Source organism: Catharus ustulatus, chromosome 8 (assembly GCF_009819885.2).
Source record: "Catharus ustulatus isolate bCatUst1 chromosome 8, bCatUst1.pri.v2, whole genome shotgun sequence".
Taxonomy (NCBI): Eukaryota; Metazoa; Chordata; class Aves; order Passeriformes; family Turdidae; genus Catharus; species Catharus ustulatus.
The window spans coordinates 10,678,171-10,706,046 of record NC_046228.1 but is presented as its reverse complement, the minus strand read 5'-3'; the positions used below and the strand labels follow the sequence as shown (position 1 = coordinate 10,706,046).

The window sequence follows — 27,876 nt, the reverse complement described above, 5'->3', positions numbered from 1 at the left end:
GCAATATCTCTAACAGAAGACTTTCCTTCTTCCTATCACATATTTCTGGGCCAAGTGTCTTCTCTGGGAGACAATCAGGCTACAGACACACTGTCAACAAAGGAAAGTGTTGTTGTCAAACACGAACTTTGTGACATTTCAGTCCCAGTCTCTGAATAGCTTTGAATACAGTGATTCTCTCCTTTTAGAAATAAGGTTAAAATCTATCCAGCCGAATGACTCAGTCTGAGAAAATATCTGAGGCAGAGATTGCATTACTGGAAGCTGGAGGTGGAAGGGTTCCTTCAGGTCACCAGCTGCGCTGCTATGTTTTTCAAGAATATTTAATACATTTTGTACACTTTTTCTCTTTTTGTTAACTTCCAAAGTTCCTGTATAAGAGGGATGTTTACTGCAACTTTTCACACACTGTCACTGAGAAATAGCTCTCTAAACAGACTTGCACAAAGTTTTTCTGAACTGTCTTATGAAAAACTGCCAAACAATGCTGCACTTTCTCTGATGTTTGCTCCAAAGCTCCCTGGAGATAAGAGAAGGCTCTCCTGAGGATTCAAGCTGCTGGAAGCCTGAAGTTTTTTATTAATTCACAGAACACAAAACAGTAAATGGGCATCCCCTGGCCTTGGTTCAAGTGCCTGAAGTATAGATGCAGACAGACAATTTCAGCCATGAATGCAGTTTTTAGGTAGTGTCACCCCTGGGCACTGAAGTGAGCAGCTCCAGTGCTGGCACAATCATGCACAGGGAGGTTTTCCAACCAGGGGAACCTGAAGGGAGTGCAGAGAGACAATTAAGGGATAGGGGCAACTGGGACAAGTTCCTGCTGCACACAGCACATGAATCTCCTCTGTGACTGCCCCACCTCTCCAGGAACAAGCACTAATATTCAGAAAAATGTCACCAGCAGCAGGGCTGTGAAGCATTGGAACAGGAGGCTGAGGGAGTGGCTGAACCACCACCCCTGGAGACATCTAAATTACACAGATGTGGCCCTTAGGGACAAGGTTTCTGTTAACAGGTCAACAGTTGAACTCAAAGACCTTGAAGGTCTTTTCCATGCAAGATGATTCCATAATTTTAAGCTAAGACCACTGAACAAAGCATATAAAGTTTTATGAATAATGACATTTGTCCCTCTAGAGCTGGCTGTCTTGCTCTGCATAGCCAGGATGAAAGACACAGTATGTCCTATTGTTGGTATGCTGGACATCCCTCTTCTTCAGTGAGATTCCCTCCACAGCCTGGACCAAATGTCATGGAAACCAATGAAATCTCATTACTATGTGATGACAATTAACTGCTTTTCTTAATAAGCCAACATTTTCTCCTCTGCATATCCTGATTTCTTTATTAACCTTGAATAGAAGTTGCATTCAGAAACCATTATCAATGACTCAGCCTGAGACAAAAAGTCAGTAAAGAAAATGATATTGCCCAGAGCATCCTTTCAGCTTTAGTTTCTTCTTTGGTTTATGGGTCATTTGCAAATCTGTTCTGACAGGAATATTAGGCTGCTATACAGCTATAGCAGAAAATTCACCAGAGATTTAAACTCCAGTGAATGTTCACGTTCCCATGGGCTGTGAATGAGAGAGTTTTTATATCAGCACTCAGTTCTGAAACATCAGCCAGCTTTTCTCACCCATTAAAATGAATTTTAAAAACCTTAATAAAGAAAGCCCAATTGGTGTGCTAACCAGATCTCTAGGAAGTTCGCTATCTGATTATATACCCTCTCTCAAACAAATATTTAAGTTATAAACATTTGTTCAGCAGCTGTGAGCATGTATATTCCCCCCTAGCTGCAGAGCACTTGCACAGAAAAATGCAAAGCTTATAGCTTTCCACCTTTGCAATCCTACTGAAACATTTGCAATTTTTTTGTAGGCATGTATCTCAGCTAATTGCATAAATTTGTTTCACCTGACAAGTGAAACAGATGTCAGATGACTAAATCCATTGATTCAGGCGCTGATTTGGCACAGCTTTCCCCTTTTTATTATACTCAGATCTGCCTTGTCCATGTTCTCTTGCATAATAAGTCACTGGAACAATTTAGATAGCAAGTAAAATGGCAGAACTCCAGAAAACTCACTGATTTGAGCGTTCTTATATTCTGCAAACAACCTTCTTGTACTCTGAGTAATACACACTTCTATACTTTGAGAAGAGCCAGATCAAAATCCAAGCATGAGAAAGGTGCCAGTTTCCACAATTAGTTCTGAATTTTCTAAGAGGCACTAAAAATGGCACTGAACTCTGTGAATGTAGTCACCAGACATGTTCTTCTCTCCAGGCCCTTTCATGGAGTTGGCAGAAAGTTAATTAAGCAGACTACAGCTCAGTGTATCCTGTCCACACTGACACACTTCTTCCCAAGCCCCCTCACAGCACTGACATCAACTAACAAGACAAAACAAGTATGGATGAATAAAGAATCTTGAATTCTGAGTTTATTATGGTTTCATCATGTGTTTCTCAGATAGGAGATGAGGGAGAGAAGAGCACATTGCCTCTCATCACACACGTCATATACACAGCTCTGGACCCTCTGGCCAGCAGAGATAAATAGGTTTTTTAAGATACTGCTTCAGAAAATCTAGTGCCACAGCAGGGATTAGGATCACAGGTCAGAGGTGTTGAGATCCTCCTGTCTCCTTCTGTTCTAACTGCAGATTTTCTCTTCCCTTCCACTTGTGTTATCATTATCACTCATTCAACTCAATCTGCCAACTGGTTTAGTGACCTGACCACAACCCTAAATCAACTGGGAAACCACGACTGAGTAGGGTGTGAAGGGGGATGCAGGACACTTAATCCTGGCACAGACTGTTGCAGTGGAACCTTTTGTCTACTGCTGGAGTCTCCTGACAAGTCCATGCTCTTGATGACAAGAACAAGTCAATAATGATAACCTCATGGTTTTGCAATCTTAATAAAAAGCCTACACAAGGCAAGGTGAACACTCTTTTTAAGACTGTTTTGTCCCTTACTTGGAAGGTTAATGGCTGGCTTTATTTGTATCAGAATAAAGTTTTATTTGGAAGCAAATCGATATGCCAGGTTGCATCAATATTGCCTAATCTCCCCAAATTCTTTTTCAGACCCAGAAGAATTAGCTCTTCTGCAGATCAGAATTAGGGGCTTTACAATCTAACCTTTTTCCCTTTCCACTCAAATTCTTACTCTTGACACCAAAGATAAAAGTCTTTAATATCAGAATGCCCCAGAAATTAAGTGCCAAAAAAAGAAAAGCTGATCAAAGGGTGAGTGGCAGATATGGGACTTGATATCTCAAAGGGCATCCAGCTTACAAGAACATTTTGTATCTTTGAGAGCATGGAATTCTCATACCTTCCAATCAGAGCACTATTTATACAGCCTCAGAGGCACTGCACTTACAAATAAAATGGGAGGTACTTGTCCCAGAGATCTTAAATTATTTCTACAACGAGAGATGACAACAAAGAGACCAATGATGTTATGCAAGAGTCAAGATTGCAAAAGTGAGAAACTGTCAGCTGTTCTGTTACATACTCTAGATATTATATTCAGGCCTTTTGCTTGCTATTTCTCATCCAGCTTCAGTTTCCACCCCATCCCCTACAAATCATGAGATACGAGATCCTAAAATTCTGCTACCCTGAAACCGGAAAATTTTATCCTCCAACTCACTTTAGTGGTCCATTCTCAAGGATAACTAGTTACACTAAACATCAATACTTCACAAAATCTAGTCAGATTTTCATGGTGTTTTTAAGAATCATCACCCAGTTTTGATCTTGGTTACACTAGGAAAAGACAGAACTAAATCTCCAGGCTTGCAGCCAATTCATCTCAGCTTAACAACTTACTGTGTATTACCTGAGGCACCTCCCTTTTTGTGAACATACTTTTGTCCCCAGTACATCAGACTTAGTTCAAGCATTTATTTATTTTGATCTAAGCTTAGTTATGCCACTTTGCATTGCCAAGCAAAGAGCACATATTGATGCTAACCAATCCATTAGCACCTATCAGCCTGGTAAACTCTTTATTCAGCTGAGATGTTAATGTCTGCCTGAGACTACAATTCACAAATAAAATCAGTGTAAAGAAGCTTAAAGGCAGCAGGTAAGGCAGAGGCACAGGCTACAGGCATTATGGAAGTTATTTCATAGAATCTGTACTAAAAGTCACATTGCTGATGATCTGGCCCCCCACTTCTCTTTCTAGAATATAATTCATGAGTTTTGTTATCTGAAAACATTGCTGGGAGGAAGCCACACTGACCTCATGTCCCAATAATCCTGCTCCATAAAAACTGAAAGAGCTAATATAACAACAAAATGTAAAAGTAATTTTAACCTATTTCACATAATACATATTCCTATACTTAGAAGAACATATGTGTGTGCAAATGCACGCAAATATTTGTGTGCAAACACAGGATTTTAAGACAGAAAGGCTTGTTTTACAAATTTGTCAACATTTTAATATGTCAGTTGGTCTTACTTGATAGGTCCTGAGTAAATTTTCAATCAGTATAAATGGTTTCAGGGCATGTGCACTTTTTCTCTTTTTTTAAGGGAAAAAATGCATGATTTTTGGTGTTTGTGAAAAGAAACCCCCCAAAAGCAGGCACTATTTGCAGCACCAAGCCTTTCCCCTGAGGACTCAGCCACTGAAGAAACAATTAATAGTTATAAGCAATATTCAAAAACATTAAGCAAAATTCCTCTGACAAATTCCTCCAACACTGCCGAAAAATGAACAAGACCAGAAGTATACAGACCTTTGAATGATGAAGCTGCGTTTTAGAAGTTGTTTTTAATTTGTTTTTCCTCCTATACAACTTCAGCAGATTTCATCTGTATCCTCAGGGAAATCCTACACACCCTGTACAGGTTTGGAAGCCCATGTCCAGACATATTAATGAACCAGTAAACAGAATTTATTGCCTATATCCCTATATAGGCTGGAATTAGGAAGAGCAGGTGCAGGATTAGCAGAGAATCCAGAGTAGAGAAAGGATTACAAAGACAGGATTTGAAAGTCCCAGCAATAATCAGCTCTTGGACAGAATTTAGAGCTGCTTTGGCTTAGCAGATAATGTTTTATAGGGTTTTCCCTGGAGTTCCTTTTAAGAACATTTGAGGGAGTTGCAAGTTTTGTGTTTGCTTTTCTTATCTTTTTGCACAAAAACCAGCTGGATATGGATGAAACCAACGTGGATGTATAAGAGATGAGAAGCTGAGAGTGCACAAACCCCCTGAGACAAGAAAAATCCTGTGTCACTTGACATGATGAACCAGATATGGGCCTTCAGTTTGAGCAGGGCCCTGACTGCTCCTACAGATAAAAACAGGTATAGGTATACAACCAAGGACAGTTGGAAAACAAACAAACAAAAAAAAATACTGCAGTGATAAGAGAGATTTTATTCAGACTGGTTTCCTGACTCACTAGTTTTATAGTAAATTCCCTATTTTCCTTACTGTAAAAATTGCTCACCAAACAGGGATAATGCCACATGTCTAAATCAAAACAGGAAGAAAACAGGTGAAGTGACAGAAGGAAAAGCCTACATTGTATGACTGTGCTGGCTGATAAACAGTTCAGGTTTGTAACAAGCAGAAATATGTATTTTTGTTGCAAATATTGTTTGTGTTTCAAAAACGCAGTATTTCAGGAGAACCACTGTAAAGTCACATGTCTTTGAAATCTCAGAAAAAACAGTTTAATCTCAAACATCTTCAGGGGAAAAAAAAAAAGACAAAAAAAAAAACATGAGGAAAGCCTAAATGTTTTATCCACTTCAAAATCAAATGTTTAAAAATGTGTCACAAAGCATTGCTTTGTTTTGCAAATTTTGGCAATTTAATAAAAATTAATTATAAAGTGTTTGAGTCTCAACAGAACTGACACGTAGGAGGAAATCAAATAAATTTTTTGACCCTAAGGTATGTTTCCTCCATCTCTTTTCTTTCAGAAAAATAAAATATCAACCTTCCATAAATAAAATTTAAAAAAGAACAAAGTCCTAACTATACAGAAGGCTAAATATTTAAGTCCTAATTAGGTGAGTACCTCCCATCATAGTGAAAAGAATAAAAAAATTGGTACTAACCCTCCTTGTAGACTTGGCCCTGAATTCTTCAGAGAATTTAATCCCCCTCAAAGAAAGGATGGTTCAGAACTGTAAGTCTAAGCTGGAGGGCCTGGGAATGTTATGCAAATGTATTTATGCATTGTGAACCAATCAAACAAAGAAAACAATCAACTTGATTTGCAAGAACCCCCTACCTATGATTCTGTAAAGTCTCTCTTCGTAATCCTCTCAATTCCTCCCCACCTTGACTCCATCCTTTCTTTTATTTTATCTCTGATTCCACCTCTTTTGGTTTTTTCTCCTTTCTATTCCAGAAATAGAACTCCTCCTCTGGTTCATTATTTTTCACACCTCTTTCCAACTACTTAATTAATTATTACTTGTGTTAACTCAGCCTCACAACAGTCCAATCACAGTCCAGAGTCTGTTGCTCCCATTAACATACAAATATCAACAAAGCAGTTGCTGCAGAGAGCTACAAGGTACAGTATCTGCAAAGGCATAAACTAAAGGCAGCCAAAAGTAAGCTGAAACCCAACTATGACCAAGGTTTTTCTGTCATAAATGACACAGAGGAAAAATAGAGAGAGGAAAAAAACAGAAGACAGAAAAACCCTTGAATTTTTGAAGTATTGTCATAGGGTAGTGGATGTTCCTTAGAAAGCATCTCCAATGCATGATGGGCACACTGAGAAACATCCACAGGCACTTGATGGAGAGGCTGCAAACAGAAGTGAGGACTAGAGGCACAGGTCACTGGGAGGCACCATCTGACCTCCTGGTAAGCAGTGAGCTATGGCAAAGGTAGCAGAGGCTGGGAAACAAAGAGCTGCAGCTCTGCTTGGTGCAAAAAGCTGGGGAGCATTCCAAGATGTGTTGGGGTGTCTGATTTCTGGAGCTGCATGGAGTCAATCAGAGATGGCCACGTCTGTGGGGGACAGGGCACTGTAATAGCTGAGAAATGAGGTGCTGAGGGCCTGAACAGGAGCATTACCCCTGCAGCCAGCTAGGAAAGGTGGCATGTTAGAAACAGGAGTGCAGAAACAATTCACCGGGCTTTGACACAACGTGGACAGAAAACCTGGCCTGATGTAAACCAGATTTATGGCTCCCTACAGCTGGAGCCATAGCATGGATGGAGCTGCTTCTCCTTTCTAATAACCACCACCTACAGAGCCAGTCATCTGGATCAAAGGGGAGCTGCCATGCTGCCCTCCAGTAGTCCTCTTAATCCTCAGCAACGCATTAAACTAGCAACTAACATCTTAAAGGCAGCTCAGGAAGACATCTCCTCCTCCTTGTCTCTAGCATTAACATTTCAAAAGCAAGTAAATCCTGATTCACAGCAAAGGACTCAATGTCCCCACAGACAGGCTCATGCAGTGAGCTATGCAGTGAGCAAGGAGACACTGCTGGTTCAGAACATCACAGATGTCTTTCACTCCACAGCAATCAAGGGGAAGCTAGAAGGGATCCAGTGCATACCTAAGTGTGGGTGAGTTCAGGCAAACCCCTACTAAATTTATAGTAAAGAATACAGCTGTATCTAGAAATAAATCTATTCATTGCAGCAGCACCTGAGTAACTCCTGTAGTGTGTAACTATAATTAAATACACAGCTCCCATGAGAAAAGTTACAGTTCCCAAATCCTGATGAGGGATTAGAAAAGAGGAGACCATAAGAGCCAGAAATTCAGGCCAGCAGACTTTGGCTCAGTCAGTGAAGGAAAGAAGGAGCCCATCTCCTGTTTAACTCTTGAGAAGCCAGGAAAGCTAGACATGTATAAACCTTCACAAATCCTGACATCAGGTAAAAGCCCAGAAGAAGTCAATGATAAAGTAAAGCAGTATTGGGCAGGATCAGACAACTGGATCTCTTGATCTACAGGTTAGAACATCACCCAGTAACCTGCGATACCCAAACTGTGACAAGGAATTCAACTGCAAGAAATCCTACAGCACGCAGCCAAAAATGATGTTACACTGCTTCATGGCCCAGTGGGCAGTCCAGACCCTCACTAGGAGGGAGTAAGCAAGAAGAGACTTCTCTAAAAACATATCTGTGCTGTTATGGAGCCTGCCAGCTCCATCTTGCAATGCCTGGGAGCCATCACCAAACTCACAACTGAAAAACCAGCCCAGAGCTTCCCTGTCTGTGGGTGCACACTCCAGGGGTGGGATAGTTGGTATCAGGACCTACAAGTCCACCCTTCCTTCTTTGGTCTACCTCTGCCTGTAACATGTATGATTACACATATGTGTGTGCATTCCACCAGTATTACATTTCACTTACATCTCTAGAATGCACTGGGTAAATTATTGATGTTAAAAACTCACGTTACCACGTTGCAGGTCATGCCATTTACTGTTTAAAGACATCATTCACAAATACTCCCTCCAGCTGAGTTTGAGAAATACAATTTACCATTTTTAATGACTGAAAAATCAAGTACCAGGAATCACAATCACATGCAATTCAACCTTATCAGAATTGATGCTCCAGTTTGTTCGGCCCCCATAAATTTTGTATATTCTGTGGGCCTTCCACTGATTTAGCAAGTGTACATGTTCTCAGCAGCATTTTAACTAAGTGTGGAACTTCTGACAAAAATTATTGTCAAATTCACAGGACAAAATGCTAGGATTTACACTGGGATTCAGATTCCCATTTTACTGGTGACTCTATAGATGCAGACAAATGATTTAATATTTTTAGACCTTTTTAGTCTTCGCATCAGTTGTCTGGTCTTGAAGTACTTCCCAAAGTGTGTACACAGCTGTCTACAAAACTACCAGGAAGATTTTGTATCTGTCTCATTTAATTATCTTGAATACAGCAGAACAAACCAATAGTGTATGTAGGAAAATCCTAATGACATCTGAGTAGCATATGAAACCAATAAATGTTAATTATGTGGGCTTATATACAGAGCTTGAGTACAAATATGCATGAAATACAAAAAATTGTATTTACCAAGGTAACAGCTCAAAGGCTTACAGCTTCTAACCCTTACTGAAATGTTACATTAAAAGATCTGAAGTCCAATGTGTTGCCTGCAAGCCCAGGCTCATCCACAGGCTCAGAAAGAAACTTTTACTTTGCTGCCAAATACTTTACTCTGGTTTTTGACATTGCAATGTTGGATACTGCAAGGGGAATCTTTTCTGACATGTTAAGAAGAATAATTTAACTCTGCATTCAAAATTAGTCTTTTTATTGACTTCAGTGGATTTTGGATCAAGATCTGAGTCTAGTAAAATGAATGTTAACCAAGTGAGAGAGCCTGTGTGGCTGATTTTCAAACAGTGGAATACCGATTGAGATCCATGACTTACAAAAAGCTTTGATAAATTTGCATTTTAAAGCTTGTAAACCATTCCCAAGACAAGCATGGATTCTTTTTTCCCAAGTTTTCCTTCTAATTCACTAGTAGTCTTCTCTGTACATCCATATTTTTAATTTATAATGGACCTTGCTCTTATTTTCACCAAAGACTACAATAATGTGCTATGTTAGTAACTGCAATTTAAGAAGAGTAAAAAAATCTTCTTTAACATGACAATCAAATATTTATTTTTCAAATTACTCCAGCTATATTCACAGTTAAAATCAGAGTAAAATATACAAATTATTCCAATTATGACTCAGCTTAACAATGCTACAGTCTAATGATCAGATTTTATAGCATAGAAAACTTTTGGGTTTCTTATTTCTTTCTGCTTTACTATCATTTATTGTATCTATTTTAGTTATACTACTACACAGAACAGGCACATTTCAGAGACATGCAACAGGTTTTAAATGGGCATATTGTCAACACTGCAGGAAGCAATGTCACCTCAGGGTGGTGGGGTAGCAGAGATGAAGCCTCCCCTTCCTTTATGTTCTTGAATCTAGAACATTGGTGGCCACATAAAAGTAGTTTCTCTCACATATGCAAAGTCCTATCTAAAAATAAATTCTTTTACTAACTGAACACTGAAGAGTAAGCAAATTACACTTTAAATGACCACAAAATACACTTACTCTTTCCAAGTATCCTTGCCGTGGATTACATATTTATGAAAAATATTAACATAAGTAAGTTAAGTATCCTCTTGAAAAAAAGTACATCTAATTTTGCTGTAGTTATTGGGTCTACTTGTTGTGGTTTTTTACTGCAAACCTCCAGACTATATTTAAAACTACTGTGCTGATCACTTGCATTTATTAAACTTCTCCAAACTCTGTGCAGGAACAATGCTGGTAATTTCTGTTCTCTCAGGCATTTTTTAGGTTGGCTAATGGCATTCTCTCTGCCTAAATTTCCTCTGCAGCTCAGAAAGATGTTTTCCTTCTTCCTTTCCACACAAATACTTTCTGCAGTTTCACCACCTGCTGTTACAGAGGTCCAAATACATTCTGACCTAGAAGAAGAAGTTGTATTTCAGGTACAATAGAGAAAGGGAATGGAGAATTTTTATTTTTTTTCGTTTATTTCACTGCTTCTTAGAAATGTTAGCTTATGCCAGCTGAGACAGGCATAAAACCAGGTGTTTTTGTATTTGTGTGTGTTTGTTTGCAGGACACTTCCACATACTCAGAGGGGGAAAACTTACCTTTCCTGCTCTCCACAAATCAGTGAGGTGGAATATTTTTTTCTGGATTGAAACACATTAGGGAGACTTTGATTCAAAAAACATTCACTGAAGGCAGTGGCTGAGAGCTGGGTACTGCCTGACCCTCTGTGAAAATCACTCCTTTCATCACACACCCATCACCATTAGCACTGCCTGCTCCACAGCCACCCTGTCCCTGGAGAGCCCCAGCAAAGAGCCCACCTGGGACCAAAGTCTCACCCACAAGGAAGAAACCTGTGGACTAGTTTCACTTTAGATTAAACTCAAGCTGGACCTCAGCAGCCTTCAGTGTGAATGATTTGACAGATTACTGAGCAATATTTTATGACATTTAGGGATGGATTTTTCAGCAGGATGAGGCATTTATTTTTTCTGAGGTTTTGCATTTTAAGGAGAGAACAGCCTCTCCACTGCTTGGATTTTGAAAGCAGGCAAACTTTGAGAGAGGGAGGGTTTTGATTTTTAAACTCTCCCCCTCCCCAGCAAAAATAATGTTGTTTTCTTTTGATGAATCTGCTTCACTTATTTGCAATTTCATTAAATATCGGTGCAGCAAGCCTAGGAAATGTCTTTTTACTGAAAGACATGGTTTTTCCATCTCAAGTGGTAGAGACCATCTATCTCTCACACAGCAATAATACACAAGTGTGTATAGCATAATGTAGCAGCTCTTTGTATAATTTGAAACAGAACATACACACACAGCTTTAGTATGGCTGTAATGTAGATATATTCAACAATATTAACCTTCTTCATAGTGGGAACATACTTTTTATTGTGCACATGAATTGACTATTAATAAAAACTGTTTGCACTTACCCAGCACCTCACCCCAAAAAACTTAGTGAGATTTTCTCAGTGAAATACATTTCTGTTTTGCAGAAGTCAGGAGCTACCACTTCCAAGTGCAAAGCCTCAAGGCAGTTTTTTCAAAGTTATTTGTTAAATGGGAAAGCAGGTAAAGAAATAAAAAGTTACAGATTATTAACTTTTTTTTTTTGCATTTGTTAAAGCCACTTCTCCATTCCTATGAAAATAACTCAGTTAACTTGAGTACTGACATCTGTGAAGATGCAGTGACACAGGCTGTAGTCACACGGGGAGCACTCCAAGCCCCTGACAGGCTGTTGTAACCTATACTGAAGTCTGTGCCCTGCCTGGTGGTAGCTGAATTAGCAGAGGGATGTCCTGGTCTGTGCCAGTCTGTCACTTGTAGGAGTCAGCTACAACAGAGCCAGACTCCAAGGCTAAGCTCTATCCACACTGGGATCCTCCTCATCAAACCACGGGTGGTTTTGCCATGGAGGTGCCCTAGCAAAATAAAACTGTATACAGATTTGGCTGGATCTACAGTGCATTCAGGAACCTAGATAAAGAAAGAATTTAAATTTCAGTTCCTCCTGACTTAGCTCCAAAAGGCTGCATTGCTGAACATGCAAACTTGTTATGGTACATATGTTGTTCAAATGGTGGAAAGACCAGTTAAACTCAGATTGCCTGCAGGTCCTGCCTGATTGCAAACACCAGAAACACCCTTGAAGAGCCACTTCATGGCTGACTTTTCTGATCCACATCAACCATTTGGTGAGTACCAATCACATACTTTTAGCTTAGATTATCCTCACTGAAAGCAAGGGAATCCCAAAGCCCAAAGAATTGTCGGGTTATTTTTCTCCCTGAATTTCCTTTTAGCACAGACTTGGCATGTTTGCAAATCTCACCTTCATGGTAGGCTTAAATTCATTCTTGAAAGACACTGAGGTGGCAGCCACACTTACACAAGAGCAGCTGTACATAGCATGATTTTAGTGGTTCCAACGTCACAGAAGCAGGCTGTGACAAGCACAGCACTTGCTGCTAGCCAGTTAACAGAGACTGCTTGATCATTATCAACCACCAGGAGAGAAAAATGCTTTTATTGATATTATTTCACTGTTTATTTAGAGGTGTGAGCTGCAGACATACTCTAGGAAGAAAGGGACATCCATCCACTGTATTGGCATACAAGAAAGGACAAGCCCTGAGGCTCAAGAGAGTTCTCAGGTACACAGCTCTTGCTCCCCTCAACTTTCAGAGCACAGTACTTTTGCTAGCCAGGCTCACAGCCTGTTTGTCCTACAGTTGCTGCAAAACCTTTTCTGTAAAATAACTGGGGCACATTAGCTGAAGGAAGAGAACAAAAAGAGGAAGGAAGTAATCCATATCATGATATGAAACATATCTATTCTTTCACTTGGATTTTTCTTCTACTCCTGATGACAAGTGAGAGAGAGACTAAATTACAAGTCTCATTAAAATATTGTTGCTGTCCCCAAGGTATATACATATGTGCTTTGGAATTTTCGCTCTTGCCATCTTTAGCAAAGTTTCAGTAGTAATGAAAAGGAGAGGAAAACCCAACAAGTTCTACCAGGCAAAGAGCCAGAGCTCCAATTACAGCAAGCACAATGGGAAAAGAGTAATAGATTTTAATTGGTGCCCAAGGGGGGAGGTCAGTCTCTTTGGAACAATGGGAGTCTTTGGTGGTAATTGAATGAACACTCCTGAGAGAGCTTGCAAATGGCAGCAACACACTTGAAACAGCAGCACCAGGAAAGGTTTGGCATCCTGGAACACATGGAAGGGTTTTGCTGTAGAGGTAGTACAGAAAGAGAACAGTGAAACCCTTTAACAAGGAACATGACTTGGGAGACAGCTCTCAGCTGTCAAGTTTGAAATGTCAAGACATATTTCCATTAGAGAAGTTTATTTAAGTTTAAAAAGGAATATTGCCATGCCACTGGTGTTGGACACACAGGGGTCTGGAGAAGCAATGATTTGAACACTGCTACACTGAAACATTTAATGATTCAATTAAGCTTCCTCTATCCCTCCACAATAACCCAGTGCTACTCTGTCAAACAGGCTCAAATGATTGATGCTTTCCATCCTGAACTTTTTTTTTTTTTGGGGGTGGGGAAGGCTTTGTTTATATTTTTAAGTGATACAAATGAAGGGCAAAAACTTGCACAGGTGAACTGCAGTTTGTGATTCCCTCTCAGAAAGAAATGGTATAAAAGGAGATCTGGAAGACTGTGATCCAGAATCACCAGAATTGGGAGAAAAGTGGATTTTGTGGCTAGGATTTCAACCAAAATCCCATGATCAGTTTCTATCTGCAGCTGATTATTTTCTGACCTTAGAAAAACATAGGTTTGATCTCATTCATAAACTAGGACTGACAATATTTCTCCTGAACTACCTATTAACAAAAAAAAAAAAAAAAAAACAAACAACCCTCCCCAAAAAAGCCCATAAATGAGCAAAGATGTCAAGTAGAAGCAGAGAAACAGAGAGACTGCCACACTTTCTTCCCCAGTTGATTCCACCTGGGTTCATCTGCAATTGTTCTTTACTATCTGTGAGCTGACTAACGCGGCATTAGGGAGGACATATGGATGTGTTTGTGCTTCTCCCTTCACTGCCAACAGCAAAGCACAGACTGCTGTCATTCAGATTTTCTATGCTACTACACTGATTATTTACCACTAGTAATAGTAATAAATGGAAGACAAGTTGTACACAAGAACCCAAAGGAACAGATGCTGTTCAAACAGGGAGAAAAAAAAAAATCTCTTCCTATAAATTCTTAATTTATAAATAGGACAGAAGAATCTTGGTCTTGACGCAGAAGGGTGAGTCACAATAATATGATTTTATGTTCTCAGGGCTGCATAATGTCCAGGAACAGCTGTGAGCCCATTGCCATGCTTATTATTAAGGAATTACTTCTAATTGTCTTCACCAGAAAGCTACATCCAGAACACACATCATGCTCAGGAGTAGAGCTGCAGAAATTGCTGCAGCCATGAGGAATCAGACAAGATAGCCCAGCACCCAGACCCCACACACAAGGCTAAATCCACTAAAAAAATTGTCTGAAAAAAACAACACACAAAAATAACATTCAAACTGTGCAATGTGATGTGCAAAGGAGGCCTAAACAAGGGGAAGGTGATTTTTTTTTAACCATATCTCAAGAAGATACATCTTCTAATTCTGCATTAAGATTAGGCATCACAAATTGAGGCTCTGTTGGTAGCTGTGCAGTTTCATGGAGAATATTCCATGGCTTTCTGTGTGTCTTTGGTCTGTGTGGAAAAAGATACTGAACAAACACATAAGCATCTTATCACTCCACAAGAGAGAGAAAACCCTGAGAAATGCCTGCACACAGAGAATTTGTAATGCAAGGACCAGATCACAGTTCTCTTCTAATTCTCCTTATTACCTCTAATGAAGCAATTAGGTATTTGGGACTGGAGACTGAAGAGATTTTATGTTTACATGGATGCAAATAGACACCTAAATGCAAATGTGCAGTGGAGAATTCAGTGTTTTTGCACTGAAGCTGTTCAGTGCAGACTTTAACAACAACAGAATCAGCAAAGTGATTAAAAAGGTAATTTAAGTACCATTATTATGTTCCACTATTTTCAATAGAATTTATCTCAGTAAATCTCTAAAGAATTTTAAAAGGAAACATTTCAAAACAAAATGGTTTTAGCTTTTTGCACCCAAAACACTATTATTCCAACATCAATCTCTTCAAGAAAGAAAAGTCTTAGATGACCTAAGCAGAAAAAAAAAAAAAAAAAGTGTTTTGACTAGGAATAAGTGCTTTCAATCAATATGATTTTTTCTTTCTCTAAATAACAAAATCCATTATTCATAATATTCTATATGCAATAGGAAACTGCAAATTTGATTTTTGCTTGTCAAATACTGTGCTAATTTAAATGCTTCTGCAGAACATTATCTTTTGAAAATATTTCACCAGCTTTTTAAATGCAATGTCAGTTTATGAAAAAGCAACAAAAGTGTGTTGGCTCACAGATTTATGGTAACAGTTGGCCACACTCAAAATTTACTACCAAGTATTTCTCTCAAATCCTCACATATTCTTCTTAGCAAATGTGCACAGAAACACTGTGAAGGTACAAGTGTGCCCTGAACACTCCCCATGGTCTGATTTCACTCCAGTATCCATGAAAAAGTGCTTAGGAAACAGTGGCCATGGGCTTGATGCATTGAATCAGAATCCATAGCAAGAACTCCTCTGATAGTTCTTTATAAATGTATTTTGGCCAATGTCAGCCTCAACACCACCCTCAGCACTGCCTCCAACCATTGCCATTGTCATTGTTCTGCTTCCTCAACAGCTTTCTGTCCTTTGTGCTCACTTGTCCCTAAAACATTTACCTCTACAGGGACATTGACCACAGTTCAGCATTTCTGAACATGGAGAAGAGATTCCTTCACAGAAAAACTGAGTTTGTGCAAATCTGTGGGAGACCCACACCCATCTGAAAGTCACATCATGGCAAACAGAAAGAGAATGAATTCTCTGCATTCCCAGCCACAGCCTCCCTATGCCATTACTCTCAAAGCTGGGTGATAAGCATTGTATTTTCCTTGCTCCCCAAGTTATATGCCCTTCCTAAATGTTTTAATTCCTTTCTTTACTGCTGTTGAGAAAGAGGTGGAGAGATGGGAATCAAAAGACACAATAGAAAAGATACAGATTACAGTGCCTTATTTTCAGTAAGTTTTGACCCTTGAATTCTGTTTTGTGTTTCTTTATTTTATTATTATTATTATCATTATTATTCTGGCTGTGGAAAACCTCTCTTTGTCCCTACAACAAGAAACCTAAGCCTTTCACTTAGTAACACCAAAAGGAAAAGGTCATTCATGGTTTTTGCAATAACTTTTTCACACCAGAGACTTAATTATTCCCATTTTCTCCACGAAGCTTGGCTGCTTCCTCAAGGACCTCTTACTCTCAGTTTGATGTATGAGTCATCACTTGTTGGTCTCTAGTTCTCATGCTATTTGCATACAAGTCAAATTCCACATTTTCTTTAGCAGTAGATGGCTTTCTAATTACATCCATTAATCTTTGCCATCACTCCCCTCTCTCTGCATTTACTAGCACTTATCAATCAGAATTTTAATAATCAAGAATATTTTTCTTGTTTATTTTCTTCACTTTCTTCTCCCTGTACTCCAAGCACAGTTAGAAAAAAGGCAAACCCTGGAGTATGCTGTCATTTCATCATTCATTTCTGTATCTAGACTGCAGAAGGATGAGCAGTTGCAATCTGCTGGCAAACATGTCCTACAGATTACACTATCTGCTAATTAACAGACAGTGATTTGCTGCAGGCCTAGCAAGGGAAGTTGAGTGGTCAATATTCAAACAACATTTGGGTTTTTTTAACATTAACATTTCCAAAGTGCCACATAACAGCCATTATATGGTTATGTCACAATATCATGTTCTTTTTCCCTTGAAGGTGAACTTCCAAAGATATATAGTATGAAGACAACTTCCAAATTTCATGACCAAAAAAGTATGTTCCTACCACGACACAACAGGGAAAGGAGATAAAAGAGATTTAGTTATGTATCTTTAATACCTCAAAACCCAGAAGATAACTGAAAAAAACCCTGCTGTACATATTTTTAGCCCAGCTTTATGGGACACTGACCAAACTGATTTTCAATCACTTGGGACCAGTTTTTCATAGGTAAAAAAAAAAAAAAAAAAAAAAAATCAGTATTATGGCAACTGGCTTTCTTCCTGGTTTAAACAGCCTGCCTTACTTATGGAAATGGATGGAGCTACAAGTTTGAAACTAAGACAGGTCTGTTCTTGCTCTGCCATCAATCCCAGCTGTCTGTATACGGCCTGCAATCAACAACACACTGCCCCTGTGCTCTCTAAACTGCTGGCATCTATCCTTCCTCACCAAAAAGGATATCATCTGTTCCAGAGTAATTGGTAAATCACAAAGGAATTTAAAGGGGATAAAAGAATTGAAGGACATTCAACAAGAGATTATCTTGCATAAATTTGAGTTGTCCAGTTTGTAGAAAACAGGGAACCGACTCAGAAGGGAAAAGAACACTTTTGAAACTAAAGTTGAATTTCATGGCTTATACCTCCCTATCATTAGTTTCAACACCCAGTGTGCCCTTGGAGATTTCTGTGAGATACAAAGGCATACTGCAGTGCTACTTTGAGTGAGGAAATGTCAAAACTGCCACTATTTTTGATAGGCTTACAAGAGCAGAAGTGGAATAAATGGGCTTTGATTTCACTTCATATCCAAGAAGAGATATGGATGTAGAGTAATGGCAAGGGCTTTGTGTGTAATGGCTATTGTAAGAGCTGTCATGTACTGCAGCTATGAATCAGAAAGTTGGGTAGCAGATGCTGCCAGACACTTCAAAAGTAAAAATACTCACTTTGAAAGATGAGGTTCTGCCTTCAGTTTGTTAATATGGACCAAATGATTGTTAATTGTTTGTTTCCCCACAAACTCAGTATTAAAGACAGCACCAGGTCTACAGTGACACGTCTTCACTGACTCCAGAGAAACTACCAAGTGCCAGATCACATCTCACAGATGTGAGCAACAATCCACCTTTCTAAACCAGTAAAAAATTATCCTTGTTTGCATGTGAAACAGGAGGCAGAAAAGACAGTCTTCTGAAATGGAAATCAAGTCTATACTTGTTTATCTGGTTCACAGCTAGAATTGCTCTTGAATCTAACGGTATTACAAGCAAAAGTGAAAACTCTAATTGCATTAACCCAAGGACATCCCAAGATTATCAGATTTTCCAGCTACCACCACCAGAGGCTTGTAAAGCAGTCCACTTAATCCATCATTACTGCTGAACTGCAGAAAATTAAAGACTTCTTAATTCTCAGTGTGAGACATCCCTCTTCCCATGGGTAGTGAACTGTTTGCATGTGCACAGTGCTATCCACTGAACCACCCCTGCAGTCCAAGATAATCTCTTGTAGGTTCAGGATTTCAACCCTTTTCTCATTAGGTGGAATCTTTAGCTCAAACTACTGAATTAAACAGATTTAGGCCACTGTATTTAGGGAAAAAATAGAAGTGAAGAAGAATCCCTAGGTTGTTCCACTGGAAGACCATTGGATAAAAGGCATGTGTAATACTATCTAACCCAAACTGCCTATCAGGTAAGTGAAAAGAGGAAATAAATCCTACACCATATTCTCTCAACTCCCTCCCTCCAATATACTCTCTTTAAAGGAAATGATGAGGTTATAAAGAATTATTACTTGTGGTCACAGCATAGGAGACATTTCATTCACCATCCTATGTTATACAGCATCTAATCAAAACAGAAGTTTCCATTTGAACAAATTTATGTTTTGATCTCTAAACCACTGTAGGACAAAGTGGTTTCTCCCTTTAAAAAGGTATGAAAACATATAAACATCTCCTTGAAATCTCCTGTCCACTACAACATTTAGAAAAACAACAACCCTCCCAATAAAAACCCCCAAAAAACCCACAAAAACAAACAAACAAACAAAAAAAAAAAAAAAGCAAAAAAACATTGACCACAAAACCCCAAACAATTCCAACTATTCACATATGGCTCTCAGGTCTCTTATGACTGTCTCTTTGAAGGCTGGACTCACAGCCTGAAGCTAACAAGGATCTTTCCTTCCAAATGAAAAGAGGAGAGCAAGAAAATAATTGATTTTATCTCAGCAAGAGTGGAGGACGGCAATCACACATTGAGCTATTGGCATGACTGACAGAGGCTGGTTTCCCACTGTGCCTAATTTCCTAAGGATGCCGCCCCTTGACCACCCTGGGATTGACTCAGTGCACAGAGAGGTGTGCTCAGAGCTCTGCTGAGCTCTCACCCCTCCAGTACAAACTGATGGCCTTCACACTGACATTTACAGAGGCTACAAGGAGGACACTGCTGGAAATAACTGTTTTCTCCTCCACTGAAAAAATCAAGACCTGCCTTCACATCAGAGTTCTGAAAGCTTCCATAGTGAGGCAGGTCAGAAAGAGAATTTTTAGAAGTGTTCCAAAACTGCTTTTAGCAACTGAAGATAAGCAGACTCCTGGGAAACAGCAATGCCAGGTGGAACTGCTCACCTCTATAGACATTTTCCCCAGCTCTTAGGAAAGTGGGTACAAAGGCAAGTGTAAGCACACAGCTCTGGTCTTCCCTTTATACAAGAGGGCAATTTACATTTCAAGTTCAAGAAAGAGAACTTCCCTAAAGCAAATAAACTCACTTAATACCACAGGATAGAAAGCAGCAATCAATCATTCCCATTTCAGCTAATAGGGGTACATTTTCTACTGTCTTGACTAATAGAAACTTCTGCCAACTATTCTGTGCAAAACCACCAGCCAATGCTAGAAAGAACAGAAGGCTAGGCTGCCATTCCTTTAATTTCCTGTCATTTAAAACTCATTAATATAAATAAATTTGAAGTAGTTGGTGATCTAGCCAGCAGTGAAACCCATGTAATTTTATTTACAATAAATATCTGCTATCTTGGTGCTACACACTCAACAGGACAATACTTAACACACTGTGATAAAGGTAATAAACACAAGCAGTGAGTATCAAGGAAGAGGAAGGCATCTGTAATCCATTCATCTTAAAAGAGAGAATAAAAAAAGGCAACACTGTTCCACACAGCAATTAAAATCTGAACAGTTGGAGGAATAAAGCAAAAAGAAAAAAAAAATCAAGGCAGGCCTGCGGAAAGGGAGAGAAAAAATAAAACAAACAAACAAACACTACCACAAATTTCAAACCCACAGGAAATATCTGATGCTCTAGTCCTATTAATAGCATAAAAGTCACTGGCAGATACTATCACCCAGCATTTGTTAATTAACTGAAGATACACAGATACAAGGGGCTCAAAAGTACAAAGAACGAACGGGCTGCACAAACTGGCTCTTTGCAGAGAACACAGTGTGCTTCCTACAAGGACACAGCATCTAAATTAGCCAGCAGCACTTCCTGAGTCAAAGAAAAACTCCAGTTAAACAAATCCTAGAGTGCCCACCATGACTCATTCACTTTTTATGTGTGTATGCCTATGATTTTCCATGCAATGAGTAAAAACAACCTATCTAAAAGGCTTTTATAGAGAAAGACTGCAAAGTTCAGTGCATGTGAGCTTCTAGGAAAATGAACAACACAATTCAGTGAAAACAGAATTTCAAGGTATCAACCTGGATTTCTATCTTAGTTTAGTTTGTAACCCATCAGCATTATTCCCAAACAGTATTTCTTCATGTAGAAGCATTCAAATAATTTTATTTCTCATCACAGAAGGCTCTATGAACCTAACAAATAAACCTGTCTTGACCCACCTAAGCCTAGGGATTTATTGCACATTGCACATACCTCTTCTGGAGACTTGTTGACAAATACTCAAACAGGCTCTGTGTCTTTGGCAAGATCCATGTGGCACATTTTTTACCCCTTGATCTGTGTCATCTGTCATACAACCAGGTAGCACAGTAATTCAGTAAAAGGAAAGAAAACTAAAAAATGTTTCCACTTCTCTTTGCCAGGACTTATACATCATTATGTTAGTAACCACTTTCTGTCATTTCCTTCAGAAAATATTGTAATTCAGAAAAATGCCAAGCAAAAGCAATAGGTCATCAGTTTAAATTGTAAATAATGGTTGACTTTGTTATAGTTTTTTTTCCAAGCATCCTTTTGCAATATGACATTGCCTGCAATGTCTGTTAAAGGATTTAATTTTGTTCAATAAAGAGACAAGAATTGGAAGTCAAAAGCTTTTAGAAATAAATTGGCATGCATGGGCTGTGGGAAGCTCTGCAAGTACTGGGTATTTATAGACCCATTTTTTTTCTAGATGGAAAAGAGCAAATAAATTACAACAAACAATTTATTCAACACATGTTGTTGTTTGTTCATTTCCAGAATGTGAAAATAATCAGAAATTCATGAACAAATTTATCAATTATTTTAATAAATCCAATTACATGCATTCTACTGTTCACTGTTCTAACTGCTCTGCTTTGCAGAGAAGAGACAAGACTTACATAAATAGTACACTTGCTTTTTTTTTGATACAAGCAATCAGTCCTGAGTCAGCCAAGTTCAAAATTTACCTTCTGTTTCAATGGAACTACTCCTGAAAGTTAAATATGTCCTAAAAGTTTTTTTTTTCCAAAACAAGGCAACTTCAGTGAGTTAAGTACACGCTGACCCTCCTTACGGATCACTGCTGTAGCAAGGTCTCCCATCCAATAACTTCAAGATGAAAAATGCACCATTTTCTTTTCCACTACTAAGAAGCCTTTTCTCTCTGCTAAGGAATGCCTTGTGGAACAAAGGACATCAAAGCTGCAGGTGCAATCTGAAAGATCACCACATCCAACCAACTAATATTTAGGGAAAACCCACTGTTAGCATTTGCCCAGTAGTAACTGCAGCACTGCATAAACCCTTCACATGAAGGGTATGAGTTTTATAGAATTCATGGAGTTTAGAGTAGTTGAGCTCTACATTTTAAAAGTATTTCTGCAGCTATCCACCCAGGCCACATCAGTGAAACAGCATGTAACTGTCCAAGTGACCAGAGTTTTTAAAGTGTTATCATAATTTCAGGGGAGGAGAGGGGATCAGGTCTCAGGAGTTACAGATCTTTTCCTTGGTGGCAAAATTTTTAAGTTATGTTTCCTTCAGCTTTTCATTCTATAGCAGGTATAATAAAAACCTTGAGCTTCAGTATTTTTGCTTTCCCTGTATAAGTACTCTTAGTGTGGACACGTGCCATGCCCTCTTAGCCTCAGGGGAGTATTTTGGTGTCGAAAATGAAATGTTTATTGATGGAATGACCTGATGTTCTACAGAAACAGACAGCATATGGAGGGCCTCCAAAAGTTCTCCCAGCTAACTCCTAACTCTGCTCCTGCTGAAATGAACTTTGAAAAATTCTAGGCATTATCTAGGTCCTCTCATCCCAGGTGTTGCAGCTTTTCTCTGGCACTGTACCACATTGACTATAGGCCAACTTTACAGGAGACTTCTGCCAGAAAAGACAGCTCCACACTTCTACCTGAAAGTTTTTTCCTTTCATCTATTTAGTTTTTGAGCTGGAAATGGGTAAGTTTTCAGGCAGGTCAGTCCTGGATCCAGATCACCAGATGGCTGCACAAACCAGGGTGGCAGAGAAAGGCAGGGAGTGGGAGGGTGCAGGATGCAGCCAGAGGTGGTGAAGGCTTTTCAATGCCACCCTGCACTTTGCTGGGCTTGCTGAAGGACATTTAAGTGACCTGATAACTTCCTTCTTCAGCTCCTAGAGAAGAGCATGGTATCTTCTTAAGGGGCAGTATCAATGAGATGACATCTCTCCACTAATTTGGTGCCATTTAATTGCAATTTAAAGTGCTAAGAATTGTCCTCTCCAGTTAGGACAGCTTCCTCTTCCTTTCCTAGTCTGCCTTAAAGAACACATATTTGTTTCAGTATGGTGAGAACAGCATTACAGTGACCTCAGCTGCCCAAACACACCCAGCCTCCTTTAGAGGTGACTCTTGACTAACATTTTCTCCCAATGCAATTCAGTTTTGCCTGCAGTGACTCAAACTATGCACAAGAACTGAAAAACAAGGAGTAGAAAATGAAAAATTTTGTCAAAAATGTATCTCAAAGAAGGCATCCAGATACCTTTCATGAATATGTCAGCATTATAAATTCATAGTAAATTGTTAGTCAGTAGGATGTCTGAATGATTAAAACCTTCTGAGCTTCGAAGGCATTTTCTCTGCAGGAATTTGTCAAATCCTGTTCAGTTCACTATTGGGAGCCCTTAAAAGACAAACAATGTTACGTACAATCTGGTCACTTTAGATGCCATTTCTGCCATTTTAACGAGTCTCTCTCCCTTCCAGACAACAAAATCAACACCATCCAGAAGGTATGCAAACAATGTCATGCACAGTACCTGCCCATTTCACAGCCATCCTTACCTCAAGTATTACTGGTAAGTGGTACAGGTGGTACAATTTGGGTTATATTTTGAGAAAGTAAAACATTTTTTTTCAAGGCAAGAACAACAGAGATACTCCTATTCCTTAAACAGTAACAGATATTGAGGAAATTAGAAGAGATCTCCAGGGCAGAAATAACATCATAAAGCTAAAATGGGGCAACACGTTGTCACGTACCTTACGTTTGTTTGTTGGGCAAACATACAAGTAGCTCAAAATAGTCTTCAGACCAACTTTATCATTCAGTTTCTCATATGTTGTCCCATAATCTGTTGACCTACAATTCAAGAGAGATTCTTGTAAGTACAAACACTTAATCACAAAACCACAAGTCACTTGGCAGCTTTTCAATATAAGTCATGCTTTAAATAGCAGAATGGCTCTCCAGAGCTTTTTCAATGATTCATGTAGTATATAATGATACTTAATTATATACACACAGCATCATGTGCGTGTTTATAATTTGCATTTAAATTAGATTAGGAAAAATTAAACCAGCATCTTCGCAAAGCATCTTAAACACGTACAATAAGAAATGCTACATTCTGTATACAGAAGATAATGATTGTCAGAAATGCCAAATAGCAGACAGCAAGAGACTAAGGTTATCAATTCATCATACACTCCAAGTTTAGACTAATTTTGTTAAGATGGCTCATCTCAGCATATTCCAAAGTAGCTTCTCTGGCACTGACTAGCAGAAAGGATGGACACATATTCTTGCTTTGAAAGCCACCATTCAGTAGAGAAAATAAAATATTTCTGAAATGAGGTTTGCCCATAAAAACACTGACTACATGATTTGGGGAAGAACAAAAGAAGTGATCAAATACAGTTTTCCTGTAGGAGTTACTGTTAACAGGTGACTGGAACCAAGATCAATCATCAGCAGAGGGCTTATTCATTATGCAGCTCATGCTTCCCTGAATTCTGTCCAGTATCCCAGGGATTTAGATAATCAGTCCAAACCAGTAGAGCTGGAATCCATGAATTGCAGAAAGGGACATTTATCTGGGTTACAGACATTGAAAAGCATAACATATTCCTGTATCTCATCTGTAACATGTACAAATGGGCTTATATAGAACTTCACTTGCAATCAGCAACACGAATTTTCCCTTTTGCTAAGCACTCCAAAACCAGAATTCTGAAGTAAAATCTTGATACCCATTATTTTCAGATTCTCTCCTATCAGGGCAACAGTGGCTAAATTCACAAAGGTATTTAAGACCTTTAATGCTTACTTTTTTTTTTCCCCTTTTTGTGGAATATGGAGGGTGGAACATTTTTGAATCAAGTACCATACCTACATTCCTGTTATAGCTTCTGGGATTTCAGATTTTGCAATCAGTACATGAATAAAACAAGAAAGCAGCAGCTTAGGGTTTTGTCCATGAAAGATGAATTGCACTAAAACGTGAATCTGCATTAAAGTTGAGTTTTTCTATTTAGGAACTTTATAGAAGCCTTTGCACGTATCTGCCTGCTCATATAACAATTGGTCTATGATTTATGTCCATAGATTTCTCCTTCCCTCCAATAAACACACACCCTCCTGTGTGCATGTATGACCTTTGGTGTTTAGAACATTAATGTCAAATTCTCAGCTGCTGACTGATCTTTCCCTTTATAAGGTCATCTCTCTGAGGAGCACATATAAACCAACTGAGCTATTTCCTCAGAGGACTGAGGAGTAGGATACTGTTTTGGTTGTTTCTGTTACTGAATATTTCAGAGATGCTCCAGCATCTGGGTGAGGGGATCCACAGCAGGATGCTGAACACAGCCTGGCCAAAGACTGCAGCTTCCCTTTGTTACCTCACCCCACCTCACCACCCAGTTTTATCTGAAATTATACCAGACATTATTTCTGTTGCTCTCTGCCTAAACCCCAAAAGCTACCCTTTGTGAAGTTTGAGCTGACAAAGACATGCAAAAGTAGTAAGGACTAAATATGACCTGCTGAGAGAGGAAAAATATATTAATGAAATAATGCTGCTTTTTCTTATACCAGTGACAATGAATTCAAAATGGGATCCTTCAAAAGGGGCTAGGAGCAAAGAAAATCTCAGATGTAAAACTTGCTTTCAAATTGTTCAAGAGAGGCAGGCAGTACCCCTGCCACAACACAGGTAAACTTATGTCAACAGCTTATTGCAAATGGTAATCTCAGAATTGCCAGCTACTTCTTACTTCAAATCTCTAGGCAATTGTTTTCCATTCACAGCTTTATTTACAGGTAACACCCTACACAGATGGAAGCGTGTGCTTCTGTCAACATCCATAAAAGAAACCGAAAGATTTAAAAGCTTAGAAAAACATCATTTTTTTCTTTCAGATGAACGAATTCACAAGCAATCGAAGGAGCTACTATATCTTACTCTCATTATTGTGTTCTAAACTGACAATAGCCAGCCCTTCTACCTTCCTATTTACCAGTTTTTTTCTTTTTTACCACTTTACAGTTATCCTTAATTCTAACAGGGGCGATGGGAGGGAATGTTATAAATACAACAGCAGATAGACATCCATAAGTGTTTGAACACAAAGAAATAGTAATATATACATTTGCAGAACAGTGGGAAAAAATAATTATATCAAAAGAAACACTGCATACATGGGAAATTTCTGTTGGGATCTAAGCAAGGCATATCACCAACTTGCATTCATCTCAATTCCATTATATTTATCTATATATGTATATGTATACAAGCAGACACTGATTAGCAGCCTAGATAACGAGCTTTGTTTGTCTTATTAAATGGGTGTATAAAGCAGCATGAGACTCCTAACCCATAAAAACCCATCAGCCACTGGATGGGCCAGGAAGCCAGCCTAACCTGGAAGAGCTGCAAAAGACAGATGCACCTCAGCAGGGTGTAGGCACTAATGACAGAGTGGGATCAACAAATTCAATCCCAGTTATCTGGAAGAGAAAGGATTTGTAGCAACCAAATCTCCACATTTTGTGTGGAAGGCTGCTCCTCTGAAGTTCTGCAGAGAGAAATCAGTTTTAGTCCATCTGTGTAACATGAGCAAGCAAATACCTGGAGAAATCATCGTGAAGGATTACACCTAGGACCTGCAGAGGTGGAAATACAAAAATAAACTGTGCCTTATAAACAGCTACAACTAATGGAATATGTAAATGAGTGAACAGTAAGCCCTATTTTATTGTGTCTTATGTAGACATGTGTGTTGCAATGAGGTCTCAAATTGTTTTGGGGGAAAGGGGGCATGTGAGTGGTACCTTGTGGATGTCACTGAAATGCAGATGACAGTAGAAGAATAATATTCAGATAATAAAATAATTTAGACTCAATTCTGAACTTCACCCCTGTCCTATTACATGAGTTGTAATTGCTATCATTAAATCACAAATTTTACCAGTAGCTGTTTAAAATCCAACTCCCTATTTTTTCAGTAAAGCAGATGACAATGCAAGAAGATAAACATTTTCATGATTACCAGCTCATTTCACAGTATAAAAATGTACCAAAATTGTGGAATCAAAGCTCTGGCTTTCCCAGTAATAAATTAAAACAAAACTAGAAACATGTAGAATAATTTCTGTTTTGCAAACTATTTGCAAGAAAGCTGACATTTAAATAACTTCATTATTATTCATTGACAGGGCTTTTCCCTCTCCTCCCGTCAGGGTAAATGACATTTCTATTACAGTATTATAATAAACTCCTGCACATTTTAAATAAAGTCACTGAATTCCATTAGTCCACCTACTGTCATGAATATATCTCAATCCATTCCTACCAATATTTCACAATTATAATAGGCATTGTGAATCAACCAGCAACATGAACCCTATGGAAATTTTCTTCTTTCTCAAGAAGCACAGACTGACAATCAGAGTACTGTCAGTTTGAATATATAGATTAAATAAATTCCCTAGCAAGTTGCTGTTTTCTCCTTTGTAACAAATTTAAGGTTGCCCATAGTTATTTTACATGAGGTGCTGAAGACTTGAAGAATTGAACAGTTGATCATTTGGTCAGGAGGGCATTTTTTCTTTTTTTGCATCAAGATCTTTCTGGAACACTGCATGAGGAAAAAGGAAAACCATTACTTGCAGACTTTATGCTGTCTCATGTCTCCTGCTTATTGAGTACAGCCTTCTTCCCATGTTAACAGATTCAGTTACTTGTTATAACACACATCGTTAAGAAGCAATCACTTTAATTGGCATGATTTACTTTTTTTTCTTTTCCCACCAGTTATGCCTGGTTTTCACACATTAACTTGACTGCTTCCCCCACGCCCACC

The 27,876-nt window shown here is 38.8% G+C and overlaps 1 protein-coding gene across 2 annotated transcripts in view; it reads right to left on the bottom strand.

Moving 5' to 3' along the window:
• Positions 1-27,876, bottom strand: part of SORCS1 (sortilin related VPS10 domain containing receptor 1) — a 265,256-nt gene that overhangs the window by 124,835 nt on the left and 112,545 nt on the right. For both annotated transcript variants that reach the window (XM_033065652.2, XM_033065653.1), the window contains exon 3: positions 23,773-23,872. In XM_033065652.2, the coding sequence (XP_032921543.1) occupies positions 23,773-23,872 (100 nt within the window). The remainder of the gene's footprint in view (positions 1-23,772; positions 23,873-27,876) is intronic.